This window comes from Haemaphysalis longicornis, unplaced genomic scaffold (assembly GCF_048455015.1).
Source record: "Haemaphysalis longicornis isolate Haplotype H1 unplaced genomic scaffold, Haemaphysalis longicornis Haplotype H1 scaffold_2, whole genome shotgun sequence".
Lineage (NCBI taxonomy): Eukaryota > Metazoa > Arthropoda > Arachnida > Ixodida > Ixodidae > Haemaphysalis > Haemaphysalis longicornis.
The window spans coordinates 201,547,845-201,564,691 of NW_027526295.1; the positions used below are offsets into that span (position 1 = coordinate 201,547,845).

Consider the following 16,847-nt stretch of genomic DNA (forward strand, 5'->3'; position numbering starts at 1 on the left):
TCGAGCGCGGACATCATTCTAGCACGTAGTCGCCGCCGGCGCGGCGATAAAACGACAAGGCGGAAAAGCCGGTTATATTGTGGCCAGGCGGCAGAGCGGCGCTCGCTCGCTGTGCGCCGCATAATATTGTCACGCGCTCTCTTTAGCGCGACGCCAACGGGCCGGACCACTGCCGTCGCAAAGCGCCGCCGAAGGTTGGAAGGCGCCAACTCTTCCCTGCCGCTCGGGACCGTTACATCGCGTACGCTGCGACAGATCAACAGCGGTGAACATGCTACGCACTCCACTAACTGCAGGATAACCACACGTGTTTCCGAAAACGCGTGCTGGTTGGTTCTGATGCCCACGCGCCATATTGTTTACAGCATAAACCACTGCGCATACTCGTTGCTTCCGCTCCGGAAGGTGCACTCGATCAAGGGGCCCGCGTGCAAGGATTCTAGCCCCCAACGCGGGCATTCCCTCCTCGATAGCTAGAACTAGCCGGGTGAAGGCGCCGCCTGAGACGACGGTGTATGCAGAGGGGAGGAGGGGGGAAGCACGAGACTGCGATTATAACCGGCTCAAAGGTCGTTCCCGCCTTCGCCTCACAGGGAGGAAGAGCAGCCGCCGGTTCGGAAGCCACACGCGGCACCTGCGTGCCGCCCAACACTGTTAACACACACGGCTATCTCCAGGATCGAACAAGCTGCAATGCGGCCACGCGCGCGCTCTTCGCGGGGCGACTGTCGTTGGCGCTGCGCTGGACGGACGATAGAATAAATCGCCTCGCACGCGTCGTCCGAAACTTCCTCAGCAATGGCGCCTGTGACCACGCAGTCAGATAAACGTCGTAGCGTTAGTAGACTCCGCAGTTCCTCTCCTCGCACTTAAGCCTCCCCGCGAGCAAGGCAACACGCGCTAACCACCGCCATCATCGGGCTCTCACCCGGTTTTCTTTTCTTCCCGCGTCACGCGAACTATTTTCGGAAGCGGCGGGCGCAATCGCGAATTCCTTTTCAGCACCTCGCAGCCTGCCAGCCGAGCCGAACTCGGGGAGTCCGCGTGAGCGTCATCCGCCGCCAACAATGCGCTGAACGCGAGGAGGGCGGGAGCTCTCAAATGGCGGCGGTGACCGCGACAGCTGCTGCAGGTCAGTGTGCCGTAAGTTTCAGCAACCGATGATTATTCACAACATATACTGCGGCCGCAAAATGAAGTGAAAAAGCCCGTACTGCGCTCGTTGTCGGCAACCTTGCCCATTTCAGTGCAATTAGAAAAGCCGTGTCACACCAATGGCCGCGCACTCCATCCACAAACATATTAAACATTGACAGCATTCGAACAAGTTGTATCACCAGGTCTCGTTTTTTTTTTTTTTTTGAGGTATAATCCTTTTACAGAGAAGCTGCATGACTTGAATCCTGTGATTTCTTCGTGTCCGTCCGTCTAAAAACCGACAAAATACTCTTCGTGGCAAAGCCAACTTTCTCGCGAATGCTCTGTGCTCTCAATCTAATGTACATGACACGGCAAAACTCCTACTGGCCGCAAGGAAACTTCACAACTACGCCGAGTTCCATCTATTTGACATTGGTTAGTTCACCCCAGAGTTGTAAAGAATGCGCAATTCCGTCTGCCATGGAAAAAAAGTTCACTGACCACGCAGAACCTCTACAACGCTTACGCAGGTAAAAGAACAGCTTCGCACCAACTACGGTGCACAAAAGTTGACATACCAAATTCCAGATATCCTAAATGAACACCCTACTGTATTCGCATTAATTCAGGAAAGCCCCTCGATTCGTGTATTTAAAAAAAAAGATTCATGCCTACCTTTTACAAATCCAAAACTAAATCCACATACTCTTAATTCCTCCTTCCATTCCATGCAAATCAAGCGTACTGTACTTGTTTCTTCTTATACGATAACTATGTATGAGATATTAATTCATTTTTTTACGTACCAATCTTCAATGTGCTTATGTTCAGTGTCCAATAGCATAACATTTGTATTTCTCAATTGCGATGTATCTTTTTTTTTCTGTTTTTTTTTCTTCCTTACCCAATGAATGTTCATGTATGACTGGTGATTGATGCGTGTGTAATCGGGTGAATCGGCGCTTTGTCAGGCCTTCTGTGCCTTTACGCCGGTCCCCCCAGGCAACTTGTATCTTTCTTGTTGTCTGAAATAAATTTCTATTCTATTCTATTCAACTAACCGCACTATTAGTGCCACTGAACTGTTCAGTGTTACGCCACCAGAAACGCGAGGAAGATGTTCAAATGCGACTGGGAGCCACTGTCAAGATAGAACGAATTCGGTTTCACTGCAATCAGAGCACGCGCTGTGTCCCGCACAGCACACGTGGCGTAGCAGCCGACTCCGGGCGGGGACGGCAAGCAGCGCCGTAGCGGGCTCGTCCGGCCGAACAAGCAACGCGAGTCCTGTGGCGTTCATGCACAACAAGGGTACGAAGCCGAATCGCTACAAACCAGCTGCCTGGGCTGACAACACTAGGCCATAGAATCAACACGCTCGACGTAAACGTGAAATCGCGACACTGACCAGCAGACTGCGGGGGGGCGAGCCGGTCTTTTCATGAAGGTGCCAATATGGCGTCGCCTCGGGTGAGCCAGCACAGCGGCGTCGGGCAGGCTCTTCCCGTCCCGAAAGAAAGAAAAAACGAAGAAACAAAGGGCGGCTGTGGCACGTCGTCCGACCAAAGCGAGCAGCGCTCGGGCTGCCAGAGAAAGGGAAGAGGCGAGAAAGGCCGCAGGGACTGCGTCATCAACGCGAGCGGCCGGGATCGAGGGACGTCAGCGTCGGCAGGAGCGAACGAGCCAAGCACGCGGCGGCGAGACGGGGCGAGTGGCCCCGCGGCCTTGCCAATCGACGCCACAGGACAACGGCAGGCGGCGGCACAGAAAAAGGCGCACACACCACCACCACCACCGAGCTGTAATGGCTGTAGACCTTCCACGCGTTACCTAATGTCTGTCTACTACAGGCGAGCCTGCGAAAAGAGCCCTGTGATTTCATGGGAATCATGTGTGCGAGTTCAGCAACGGCGTAGCAGGCAACGGAAATTGTTTCTTCGTCTGGAAAAAGGGGCACCGAGGCCCGAACCGTGTGAGGAATCCACTTGTGGTGCTGCGGATAAGCGAATGATAAGCTCTGCCACCGCCAAAGCTCTACAGGGCAGCAGACGGCAATGAGGTGCGAGGTGCATTAAAAGCTTCCAATGCCCCTGTCACACGCCAGATCTAATGACATTTAAAGCAAATGTCATTCCCTCTAAATGTCATTAATTCGGCGCTACACGAGAATACCGAATCACATTTGAGGCTAATGACATTTAGCGGCTAACTGAGGTTCGGGAGCTCATTCAGCAGCCAAATGAGTAGCCTCGACAGCAGCGGCGCGTCACTACATCGAGTTTCTCACTAGAAGCTCTATGCGTCACTAGACAAGAAAGTTCAGTAATAAACAAAAGCATACTGTTTCTAAAAACTGTTAGTAAACATGTTTTCCCCTTGGTGTTGTTTTTCAAATAAAAAAAAGACAAACAAGCACTAACAAAGAATAATAAAATCTCGTCCCCAGTGCGCACGGTGCCCTAATACGGATTTTTTGCGGACTTGTCTCGGCTTGTGATGTTTGCTGATGTCACCTAAACCAGTGATTTTCTTATTTTTATTAAAAAAAATAATCCTTTGTTATGTTTTTTTTTAATATTCTGTATGAAAACATTCTAGATGCACCTGAAATAAAATTTCGCGGTTTTGCGAGCTCGCTAATCGTCACTGCTATCACTCAAATGACACTTGATTCGCCGTGTAAACCCGCACGGCCATGCCATTAACAGCTAATGCCATTCACTTTAAATAACATTAGATTCGACGTGTGACAGGGGAAAAAGCTGACCTCCCCCTTTGGATCAGACAAGCATCTCCCTACAGAGTGTACTAGCAAAGCAACGTTTGGTCGCAATTTTTTCCGATTAAGAGCTTTCGGTAGCCGCAAGGCCCGTGACGCTCTTTCGCAGACTCGCGCAGACGACAGCAAGTCGACAGATTGCATTCTAGTTGAAGGGGCCATGAAGATAAAATACAGCTTTGTTTAATTTGGAAGGACTACACTTTTGAAACTCACTCAATTCAGTTCCACCAACGAAAGACCAGTTTGAACCGAAAAAATGCAAAAAATATTGAAGAATTCACGCATCTCTACGAAGTGAATCATGACAAGAGGGGCGAAGCACTGGGGATCGTTCTTACCGTAAATCACCCGTGGCATTGCCCACTCGCGCATGTATATGAGTGACAACGCGTGTGTACAGTATATACAATTCCGATCCAATCCGATACAATTCCATTTAATCCAATCCAATCCAATGATCCTCGCACACGCGCAACACTGTGTACACGGACGCCAAGGGACAAGCCACGGACAAAGCGAGGTCCTAAGGTGCTTCGCCCCTAAAACTTCCAAATTTCCCGCCACAGTAAAGTGTTATGGGTTAGAGTGACCACATATGGGCCAGAACCGAAAACATCGGTGGGGCTCTTCTATTTACGGTCTCGTACTCGCCGCAGAAGACTCCCCGAGAAGCGGCACGGCATTCGATTTCCCCATGTATCCCTGTGGCTTCGGGGAATCCTCGGAGTACCCGCGGTCAGTCCGGGACTGAACATCGAAGAGACCCAGTCAGTGGCGTAACTAGATGGGACGGCGCCCATGGCAAATATAGTTTCGCGCCCGTCCTGACGATAATGATAGTAATTACAAATATTACAATATTATCAGTATTAACAGCGGTTGTAGAAGCCCTAAGTTCGGTGCTGCAAGGGAAAAATGCCAAGAAAATGCCGAGCGCTCGTGAGCGCGTGCCTCGCGGCGACCGCAGAGTCACGGCTCGCGCAGTGGGTTTAACAAAAAAATTCCAGAGCTGTCGTCAAGCGCTGCCCTGCATGCAATTCTTGGTATAAGGAACACGAGGATATCGATGCGTATGACGATAACTACTACAAGCACAGTGCAAAGCGACGACGGAACATGCAAATAAACAATTTCAAACTTGTGCAAATGCACGGTGATGTGTCCTTCAAGATTCACGAAGAAAGAAATCCTGCAGCTTTCCTATGGTTCAAGCCTTTCGCGACTTAGGGCAAGCTTGGCCAGTTGAGCTGGCGGAAGTCTACAATGCTGATGATGACTTTGCGTCCACCACTCGCCGCGAAGAAAACGACGACTTCTTCGATGCATATGGTGACGATTACGAGCACCGCAACTGTGCAAATAAACACTTTACTAAAACTTTACTATGAGTGCGGCAATGGTCACCTACAACAGCTTCACCATTCATGTCTTAAGCCTGAGTGTAAGCTTTCCTGAATTTTTAATATTAACGTAAGCACAAACAATTCTAGGCACTATAGTTGGCCGACACGCCCGCAGCGCTGGACTTAATCTGGTAACAAAATCCCAATGCTGCCCGCGCGTCACCTGCTAGTGGCAGTACTTTCCCAGTTTCAGTGACTCTAGTGTGTGCACCCCGGCACAGCGTCCCTTGTGTGTCCCCCCTTTTCGTTCTTGTCTTCCTCGGCGCTGTTCGTTCCTTACAATGTACCGACAAGTGCAAACTAGCATTCTCTTCAACGGCGACTTTTGTCGCTGCGCCGCCCTGCTGCGATTTTTTCCCTTGGGCACCAGTTGGGCGTACTCGGCTCGGCGCCCCCTCCCAAGTAGCGCGCGGGGCAGTTGTATCCCCCTGCCCCCATTAGTTACGCCACTGGACCCGGTGTGCGTTAACTGCGCGTTAGCGTAAGAGTGATACGGCGGTCAAACGGAGTTCGAGGCCCCACTAAAATCTCCCAGCCATGTTTCTTGGCGGTGGCTTCGCTCGGCAGCCGCCAATCACACAAACATGATTCCGTGACGCCATCAAGAAATCACCCCAAGGTGACTCGCCACTGCTTCATATGTCTTCCTCACTATCTTGACTATTTGTTTGTCGTTTGCGACAAAATCGGTATTACTGTCATCCGGACAAGGCAATCTTTTTAATGAACTTGCATTTTGCCTTCATTGCCCCCCTTCCCCATTAAACTTGCCGTATCCTACGCCACCAAGGGCGAACGCTGCGGTGTTTTTTCGCGCTGTTTCGGAATTGGGGAGCAGCAGTACCTAGCCTGACGACAAACAAGGGCGTGCGACGGCGTGGAAACGGTGTCTTACGAGAAAAGAAGTGGCTACCACGTAAAGATGCATGCAAACTAGAAGGCATTATGAGTTTCCAACGCGAAATGCCCTGGCGTATACATGGTCTGACAGTACGACGTCTAGCCAATGAGCCAGCTCCGCGTATTGGCCATATGGCGTCGCTTGTGGTTCCCCTCGAATCCCACATTCCTCCTCGCTCAGGTAGGCGGACACAAAGGTGAGGCTCTACCACCGCCACAAGAAGTTGGGCCACCAATTGAGGATCGTTCCACCAAAAACTCGTGCAAAGAATGATGGGAGAAACGTTCAGGAGGTGGTGTAGCATCGCAAACTTCTTCACAGGCTGTCACGGCGGTCGACGGCGTAAAACATCAGCCTGAGCAGTAAGCCAACCGAACACGGGGCCTGGAATCGGACACCGAGCAGAGCGCTGCTCTGCCATCCTACCAGGCGCCGCCACGTTTGCGGCCGCTGCCACGTTGGCGCGCCCGCGCGTTCACCCCGCGAACGCCATACCGTCGGAGTTCTAGCCCTCCGTATGTTCCGTGTTGTACGGGCGTACCGTGTTGACCGGGGACCGTTTGGGCATTTGTGCGTCCGTTGCGCGACGGTGGATTAGTTCCGCGGGCAGGCCCTCGCTATGCCCGCGCATTCGTCACGGGCACGGTGTAAGAATATTACCGTGGTCACGGGGCACGAGGGGGGGGGGGGGGGGGGGGGGGTTGCCTCCAGGTCAACACGGTAACCACGGAGCAGGCGGAGCGTACCGGGAGTGCTTAAGCTCCATTAAGAGGAAGGCTAGGAGGCGAAAACGGATATCGTTTCCACTTTGAGCGGAATAAATTGCTGACAATGTACCTTGATAAGAGTACAAATAATGCAGAGTTTTAGAAGAGTGTACGCAGCCGCACGCAGAGTTAGCCAACGCTATTTCTTTGCGTCGTTCACACTGCGTGCTCCGTTTAGCGCACGCACGCTATTTCAGCAAAATAGCGTGCGTGCGCAGGGCGGCTTGCGTATCTCCATGTTTCCAACATGGCGGCAAGTAATGCGACGATCCTCCACGGTTCCGCTCTTCTGTGGACAGTAATTTGCTTCTGATGGGCCAAGTTCTCCGCTCCTGCGCTTTTAAATACGTCGCGTAATTTGCACGTCGCCGCCTCTCGCAGCGCTGTATCGCCGTGAAAGCGCTGACTGTCGGAACCATAGAGTTTTTTAGCAAGTATACTAGAGAGGGAACTGCGCCTGGTAATCCATGTCGTAGTGGGGGTATGTCCGCACTCACCTCTGACGGTTTGCGGACCGTCAGAGGTGAGTGCGGAATTCACGACGGGCAGGAGGCAACCGATCGTCTGTCATCGCGGTTCAGACTTGCAACGCATGCCGTTACGTTGAAACGAATCTCTAGATAGTTTGGAAGTTGAATAAAATGTATGCGTCAAACGCGGACCTTTTGTTCGGGGCGTTGGGCACAAAAGTGCCACAGGGCTTCAACGGGGCTTCAACACAAATAGGAAAGCGTTTGTCTGCACTGGTCTGGATAGTCGTGAAATGTCCAGGCGCTCCGGCACTCCCCTGGCAGATCAGACGATGGGCAAGTCGTTTCGCGATATGTTCAAGAGATGGCGCCGTGAGCGTTAGCGTGTCGCAGGCAAAACTCATTAGACGTCTACTAAAACTCCCCTCGCGGTGTTGACTGAGAGTGACGCAAAAATTTAGCGTACACCAAGGCAACAACCGCTTTGCTGACACTCCATATTAAAGGATAGCAAACACCACATATTAGGTAGAACAAAGTTTTAGCACACGCCTCGCCATTGAAAAAAAAAAGAAGAAAAAAAAACGCGCCGTCGCGTTGTTCAAGCGCCAGTGCCAAGCTACGGTACCATACTTGGGTTGTGGAACAGCCTCTCTGACCACAAAGGTCTGCTAAGATCTTAGGCCCGAGCCACCCTGCCCCCAAAGAACTGCTTACTCACTTAGGTGGCTTGACGCTGAGCTTAATTACGGCGGCGACGGTCGGCCTTGACATCCCTGTACGAAGACGTAAAAGAGAGGAGAGAGCGAGAGAAAAAAGTGCGCATTGATTTCAGATCCCATGGTGGCCCAACGAAGCTGATTATCATTCGTTCGCAGAATCGCAATTCACTCAGCAAATGAACGCAGGCGGTCATCCAGACCTGCCCCCACACCCTACCCGACTGACGTCATCCCTCGCCTCTGAAGGGGCAATGCCACGTCGTCACCCGCTCAGCGTTCACGTGAGGAGGAGTGACGAGCTCATCGGCTCCCTTCGTCTCGATTCTCATCACCAGTCTCATTCTTACTTCTAACATTGTCCTGCAAATACTACCACCCATAACTGCATTGCTCGATGAGAAAAAAACACCAGTCGGCTCTGCAGTGCCTCCAACTTATCCTGAAGTTGTTCTAAATAGGGGCGTCGGTCAGCCCATCGTTTCCAGTCACCAAGCGCTAGCGCCGGATCGATAAATCCGGACACAAAGCAGTCACCTGGCTGGCCGGCACTGGCCGAGTAGCAGCGGCATGCGTCGTAATGTGAGCGAAACGAAGCTGTCGGGGCAGGGTGGAGGGAGACGCGACACAGCCGGATTGTTAAAAGTGCTGACGGGTATGCCAAGAGCAGGTTGCCGGAGAGCGCAAAGATGTGCGCTACTCGAAAATGATGGAGATCCGCTCCCGATCGACAACGATCACGAAAGATCAGCGCCGCCATCTGCGCGAGGAGAGTCGGGCAGTTCAAGACCCTCTCCGCAACTTCCTTCCTCCCACAGCGGAGCGGAACCGCACCTAGGCGCTCGCAAAACCATGATGGCGGCTGCCGCAGGGCCAAACAGGCCTGCGCCCGCGAGACGCGCTACAACTGACCCTGCGCACGGCCCCACCGCTCTCGTGTCTGTCTGTCTGTCTCGGCAAAGCGTGCGTGCGTGCGTAAGCGCGAGCCGTGGCCAAAGGAGGCGATGGCTGGCGCGCACCGCTCTGCGCATGCGCCGAGGCGTGCCGCAGCAGACGAAGGAAGACGACGCCGCTGCGCTGCTGCTCCCGGTTGGGCACAAGCCGGCAAAAACCGTAACACGAAGGGGAAGATACAGCGCGCAAAAGAAGAAAAATAAAAGGCGTGGAGAACAAGACGCACGTACCTATGCGCCAAGGCCCGCGCGCGAGAGAGCATCGGAGAAGCGGGCAAAAAGGAGAGACGTGGAAGGAAGCTTTCAAAGAAATAAAAGCCAGCAGACGGGAGAGGGAGAAATGAAGGAAGTTTCCATCGGCACAGCACGTCACCAAAAGGAGGGTGGGAATGTACAAGGGGTTATGGAGGAGCCACGGCTGGGCGACAGGCGCGAGATAAGTGTGCGATCGCACTGAATAAACGGCACATGGTTCGAAGAACGTGGCAGAACTTACGGGAAGACGCCCGCGGGAAATTTGAAACGCCCTGAAATAACACACAAAAAAATCAATAGCTACGATAAACGTAGCTGGCGGCAGAGAAAGAAGTACGGAAGAATAGCAGTGCTTCAAAGCGATCAAAATACGTTGCAACGTTGAGTTCAGCGATTTACGTTTATTTAGATGCGGCTACACCGGCAGCAATTACATACGCGGATGTGGAGTAACTTTGTTGGTCTTTCTTTCGCGTGCATTTTTCGTTGTTTTTCCAGAATCTGGAGAGCACATTCTGAGGCGAATTCTAAGCGCATTTCAAACATCCATATCCGAACTTCAACTTTCTTCCATACTCACGGTTGAGCAAAACATACAGCAGGGCGAACGTGCCATTTCGCACAGCACATCTAAGCGGCTGCCGTTCGTCACTTTCCACACGACTCTCGCATTCAGACTCCGCGTACAGCGATGCTGACGCATGGACCCGGGAAAAGCGCCGTATTTATATGTTTACAACCCCATCGATAAGGCGCCACGCCAACGCGTTTCCACGCTGTCGCAAAAACAGCAAAACCATAAGAGACGGCCAGGCGACGCCACGACGAATGCAGAGATAACAGCGGACAATAATCGAGGGGCAACCTTAGTGGCTCTAAGCAGCCCACCGTGGGCAGGATAAAAATAAGAGGGGATACAAATTGAAACCACGTGAGGGCTCTCAAAAGAAGAAGCAACGGTTAGCAGGTGTTATTCGGATGGTACGGGGCGAAAAAGAAATTTTAGATAGCGCGGGCGTCCTGCGAGCGAATGAATGGAAGAGGGGCCGGAGAACACAAGAGAATAGAACGTGAGGGCCGAGGTCAAAGACGCGCCTGGCCCAAGCATGTCGCCGGCGCTAGGAAGAAGCGCCGCCGGGCCACCACAACAGCCAATCCAAGCAGGCGGCCGCTGCAGCAGAGCGATCTCTTGGCTTCGCCTGGGAGATTTGCGCGCCCGCCGCCGTGCTGTGGCTGCCGGGGGAGCGCGAGGGGGCCCGAGCCAAGCGCCGCGCAGCCAGCCAGGCACGCCAGATCCCAAGACTCGCTCTTCTCACCGCGCCGCGCGTTGGGCAGCGCACAAACACGCTGCTGCCTTCGCCCTTCCTCATTGGTAATCGATTCGGAAGCCCTCCTTCGCACTCGGCTGCTCGAACCCGGGGGGCCCGAACCTCTTCCGCCACCCTTTTCTCGCCGGCTAATGTGCCTCACCCCGGAAACCCTTCTCGACAACCCGTGGCGCCTCCTCCGCTCCCGTCGACACCGCCGGTGCGCATCCGCTGCAGCGCGCCGCGATTAAATAACGGCCGCACTATCGCTATCATCACCCGGCTTCGACGCCAGCGAGACATGTCTGCCCTGTCGGCGCCCCTTCGTGACTTTGCGGCAGTCTAGGCGCGGCACAAGACACGCGCGTACTGTACTGTCCCCTCGGCCCGATAACTAGCGCCAAATCGGCGAGCGTCATCGAGGCCACCTTTCATCGAACCCAACCCCTAGCTAACGGGCATCCGTTCTGATTCACAAGAGTCACAATTCAGGAAGCCATAACAACATCGGTAAAGTCAGCGACAACCTTTCCCCGAAGGCAGTATGTCCGGCGGGCTCGAGTCGAGTGGAGGCGACCTGGTTGCGGGGGCTCGGTGCGTTCCCAACTTTCGGTTTGGGCCTAAGCCCAACCTGCGTAGTCTAAAAACACGTTTACAATGTCCAAAGCGTGCCAGTGCTGGGCGCAACGCACGCAGGTCCCCACGGCTGCTACCCAATAGCGGATGTATTCAGCGCGCGTCGCGGAGAAGACACGCACAGCAGCGAGAGACATAGGTAACCGCGTGTGTACGACCGACAAAAAGAGAAGTCTAGACGCGATGCCGAAGAGAGGAAAGCGCCGTGACGCAACTCGGACGCCGTCCTCCAACGACTTCCACACAGGGCCGCGGCGGCAGCGACAGAGGTCAGCTGAAGGGCACACCTCGAATAGGCCCCACCGCTGCTCGGCGCTTCCCAGAATGCACCGTCCGGAGGCGCGCGCGCACGCACAGAGGCAGCACGCGCCGCGCTAGGCGGAAAGAGCACAAAGAAAGGAGCGCTGCGCGGCCAGGCGGTTCTCTTTCTACACTGTTGCGATAAGCACGCTAGACCGACGACGCCACGCAGTAACGGAACGAGGGATGGAGGGAGGGGGGAGATCACGCTGGCGACCTGACCCACATTGCCCTTGGCGCCACGCAGCCAGTATTAACGCGCTCAAGAGGGGGCGCGCTCGGCCAGCAAAATAACCTCGGAGCAAGTCGCACGCTGAAAATTCACCATACATCGATATCAAAACGACGCGGAGAATGTCGTAGAATGACAGACGGGCACGTCGCCGCAACTCTGACGTGCTAGCCTTCATATAACTCGCATTTGCCCGATCAGACGTAGCTCCGCCACATTCTTCACGAAGTGCGTCTTTCCGAAATAATGCGAACCCACAAAATACACACCCCACGCCGGTGCGACGAAAAGTCGGCGCAGATGAATACGTTGTTGCGCAAGTTGGTACTCGGCTGCGGTACACAGTGCGCATTTGTCTGCCCTAATGTCTGCCACTGAGAAAAGTCACGGGTTGAAAACTGGCTACCCATAGCCGGCAGAAAGCTCGTTACAGCAGGTCACAACACTGAGACCGACGGATTCTTTACCGGATGCGTTAAAAGCGACCGCCAAACACCACGAAACCCCATCACAACATAGTTAACAATTCGAACGATATCGTAGGTCGATAGGTCCTCTCTCTTACGCAACCTGATCCACTAGTAACAGTAGTCTCTCTTACGACACGTAAACGCACGCAACTTTGAGCACCAGCCTAACTACAGTGCTCAGTGTGCAAGGACGACGCCAGTGAAGAAAGGCTGCGAAGTTCGAACAACGGGACGGCACACACACTACTACGCGTCCACTCTCGGGGAGCGATTAATAGCGCCACGTCACGCCCAAGTGGCCAATGAAAGGCGTGAGCGCGGCCCCTTTCCGGCTGCCCGGTGGGCAACGCGGTCGCAACCATGCGAGGACGAGGGAGGAAGGCGAAGGCGAAGCGGCGGGAGGGAGAGGCCGCTGCGGCGACCTCAAGGCGTGCGGCCGAAAGCGATGATGGCTGCCGCCCGGTTTCGCCAGGCGGCCTTTTTTCACCGATCCCCCCCAAAGGCACGTGACCTCGCCAGAGCGGGGCCAAAAGTGGATGCAGACTCACGAAAAAATGAATCAGAAAAACAGTGGCCAAAGGAAGGACAATAGACAAACGAATTTGCCCCCAAATTTTCCAAATCAAATTTTCTTTTCACTTATACAGGGGTGAGACAGCCCAAAGAGATTTGGGAGCAGTTTTCGGAGCAGCAAAATTTCGATTTTGGAGCAGAAGAATCTTGATTTGGAGCAGGCAGGGACATTTAATACATCGTCTTGTGAGCTTAAAAAATCACAATTTCAGCCATTTGAAGGGTCAAGTACACATTCCAATCAGTTTTGAATACACAGAACACTGAAACAGCCTTACGCGAAATAATTTTTAAAGATTATCGCAAAGTTCTAACTGCACTACCTTTTTCCTAACTGGTGAGATTGTGTTGTGGCTGTACGCAACATGACAACAAAACGCCGTTAACATTATCAAATTTAAGGGCTCTGCAATTGTGGCGTGTTTTTTTACCGTTTCAGTGCTAAAATGATTATTTTTGTAATCCCAGGCGGCGTTGTACGAACGAGTGTAGTCACGGCAACAGTTGAGCAACTTCGAGCTAACGGTCGCATAGCCCAACCAGCCGACCCGTAACCCGTTGCAGTCCGTGGGGCGCACGTCCACCCGGTGATCATTTGAGTAGCGTTACTGTTTAGCCACCTATATTTGGGCATTAAATTTCACTTCGCATACATCAAGTGTTATTAGTCGCGCGCTATGGCAACCATGCAGTCCTGCAGCTATTGGGCGCTGCCTGGACATGTCGCGGCGCCGCAGCGCAGCCCGCAGCTTTCGTGCCGACCGTTCCCTCCCGGGCCGAGGCTCGCGATCGCGCTTCGAAGCATAGCAACACCTTAGCATTTTATAACACCACAACGAGCCAAAAAGTTCAATTAACGAACCCGATTATAGACGCACGCACCGCGTTTGGCACTCAAGGACAAACCACGCCGAAGTCGTACGCCCCACATTTCAAAACTTTTTTTACGAGCCGCGCAACTTCTCGTAATCTCGCACCAATCTCAAACCATATCCCCGCGTTACCGTCACTGTTCAAAGCCACAATTGATAGAATGAATAGACTGGAACCCAGCTGATAGCGTAAAATAAACCAGGGAAAATATCGGCGATACGCAGTGAGCGCGTGAAGTAGCCAGTAGCAGGCAGATCAGGCGGCGGCCATGTTTGTACCCACAGCGATGCCTAATCGGGAAGGCCGTTTCAGCGAACCCGGACAGAAAGCCAATCGTGTTTTAGAAGCTATCGTTTGCTTCATTTCTTCAGTCTTTCTATTTTTGCCATTTCTGTGTTTGCAATTGACCGCCAATAAAAGCGGTCACCGGGATGCGCGAGGCTTTCGTCCCCGCCGGAACTGACATGAGTCTCAAAATCCGTGCCTTTCAGGCTCTTCTGGAGCAGTTTGGCGCAATTTTCCCCATTTTCGTGCTTTTGGAGCAGCTTGGCGCAGGAAAATGGAATTGTATCAGAAAGGCGCAATATGCGCAGCTGTCTCACCCCTGCTTATAGACACGAAAATGATAGCCAGCTCAACATTGTACGTGCTCTTGCGCGCACATTATTTTTTCCGGGAAACGTGCGCCGGAATTGCGGGCAATGCTGCGAAATTCCACGATTGCCCGCAGTTGCGTTTCAAGACTCGGGGAAAGAGGCTTTGCCGTCACCGACTGCAGAGCAACTCTGAACCAGAACCAGAAAAAAAAAAAAAAAAAACAAACAGACCCCCCCCCCTTCAAAAAAAAAAAAAACTCCGAGTAAATTAAATAATTAGCTATGTTTTCCGCTATACTCGGGAACAAGTTAAGAACGGCAACAGCTCATGAACGGTATCACTCCGCCTAAGCGACGCACCCGGATATCAAAGGGCGCGCGCGTTTTGAAAGGAGACTGCTACGAATTCGTGACATCGCCTGTCTTTTCTCACGTAGTTCGAAAAATTACGGAAACGGCTTGTGCCATATTCAAAATATTCCCAGTGCCGCACTACTTGCGCCGCGTGGGGTAACATCCGGCTGCGGTGACGAGGCACAGCGGCATTAGGAATGAAGAAAGGGGGAGGCGTTGGTATGCTTATTAACTCTTTCGCTACCGCGCCTATCAAAATCGATCAATTTGATCGATACTTTTGGGAGCGCCTTTTCATAGCGTTCCAGGCGTTTCTCGAACAAGTAAAGCTGTTCGGAGTTAGATCAGAAAATGGCCTTTCAAAATCAGTTTTGTTTTCATTTTTGCAACGGAAACGTGATTTTTGACACGCTTTTGAATCACCTGGTTGTGGAAAAGGGGCGTGGTCATCGCGCCTCAAGGCTACCAACGAAGAATGCGTGCAACTCGTAATTACTCTGCACCAGCGCTTGTTTTTTGCTATCAGGGCGTGAATGGGGAACTAGCAAACGATTTTCAATCGTCAGGTTCACGCTCTGACAGTAATAATCCCAGAAATCGGCTGAAAATGTCAAGCAGTGCCTGGTTGCACAGCTACTTTATGATTTTAGGCAGTTTTATTGCCTTTGCGCAAGTTGTCCTAAGTACTCTGGTAGTTCTACTTACCCCAGGACCATTCCCAAACAGTTTACAACAGTTTCGGTTTCGTTTCTGCATCGCGAAATTCATATTTAGCGCAACTACGCAGTTACCCAACTTCAAGGCTAACTGCCATGGCGCCTGAAGCGTCCGCGACTGATCCTCGAACAAAGCACGCCGCTCCTCATTTCCCCCCACCCTAACCCGATTTCTGCGATAAGAACTTCAGATGCAAGTCACAAGGTCACACCCAGTCGCCAGATATCTGTTCCGCCGAGGACAGCGCTTCAAACCGGCCTTACACTGCCAGCTGTTCGCCTTCCAGTTTCGTTTTCATGCGAGGGTATATCCGGGTGTCTAATGTTGCTGCTTAGTTGAACTGTCTATTCGGACGGAGTCTCTGATAAGTTTTTGTACTGTTTCATTTGAAAAATGTTAGGTGGCGCTGCAATAGAGGAGGCTCGTTGTGCTGATCTTTTTTAGCGCGCGACTGCTACTCGGCCAAAGATCGCAGGGGACGATTCTAGCTCATCGTACCTCATTTTTGCGAGCAAGGCTACAATTGCGAGTAAGAAGATGATAATACAGCTCAGCTTTATGTTTTGAGAGATAACTGACCGTGAACGACAACAAACATCAGCCACGGCGTTCCGTTTTCAACTTCATGCATGTTTTTTTCTGCATCGCGTGCTTGTCCCAAATATTGTGCTCGCTGTAAATGCAAAGTCAGCCATTGACAAGATGTTTTTACGTTATGTGGAGGCAAATTGGTGCCTCTGATAACGTCAAACCGCCAGATTTATTCCAAGGAACCACCCAAAATTGCACAGTTTGAATTAGAGGTTGGGCTTCACCGCATGACACGAGCACCGTGCGTGCTAACATTTTTTTTTTATATCTGAAAAACTGTTCCGCGCAAGTCGACATTTTTTTTAGGGTGTGTTTTTGAAATGTTTCCCTGCAAAATGTATATTCTAATTTTTTTCTACTACCGGTGGTTTGATATACACAACTCCTTTTTTATCATTTTTTTCGACAACTTGACAAAACTTTTGATTTTGATATTTTTTTTCACAACTATGATATATGAAAACCTTTAGAAAACTGGTGTTATTGGAAAGGCCGTTAAATAATCTGCATTTTGTGCTCCTGCAATTAGTGCCTAAATAATTTTTTTGCAGAAAAAAAAATGTTTTCTTGGACCCCCCAAAATTGGTCAATTTTCTGCGGTAGCGAAAGAGTTAAACAAGGGACTGACTGGCAGAGAGTGCATTAAAGCTGTAAAGAGCATCTATGGGTTAGAGGCGCCATAGCGGGGGAAAATACATGGTTAGGAGTTGCGTATCTGTGGACTGGAAGCAGAGTTAGGGAGAAAATTGAAGAAATGGTAAACTGTTTGAGAAGAGATATAGACGAGTTCAAAGATTCGGGTTAACTA

At 51.9% G+C, this 16,847-nt stretch overlaps 1 protein-coding gene across 4 annotated transcripts in view; it reads right to left on the reverse strand.

Annotated features, from left to right (window-relative positions):
• Tlk (Tousled-like kinase) overlaps positions 1-16,847 on the reverse strand; it is a 124,284-nt gene that overhangs the window by 87,787 nt on the left and 19,650 nt on the right. For 2 of the 4 annotated variants that reach the window (XM_077699122.1, XM_077699119.1), the window contains one exon: positions 8,185-8,239. The exons of the other annotated variants lie outside the window; for them this stretch is intronic. In XM_077699122.1, coding sequence (XP_077555248.1) covers positions 8,185-8,237 — 53 coding nt within the window. In that variant the 5' untranslated portion in view covers positions 8,238-8,239. Of the gene's footprint in view, positions 1-8,184; positions 8,240-16,847 lie in introns of those variants that run through there. 4 annotated transcript variants of the gene reach the window in all.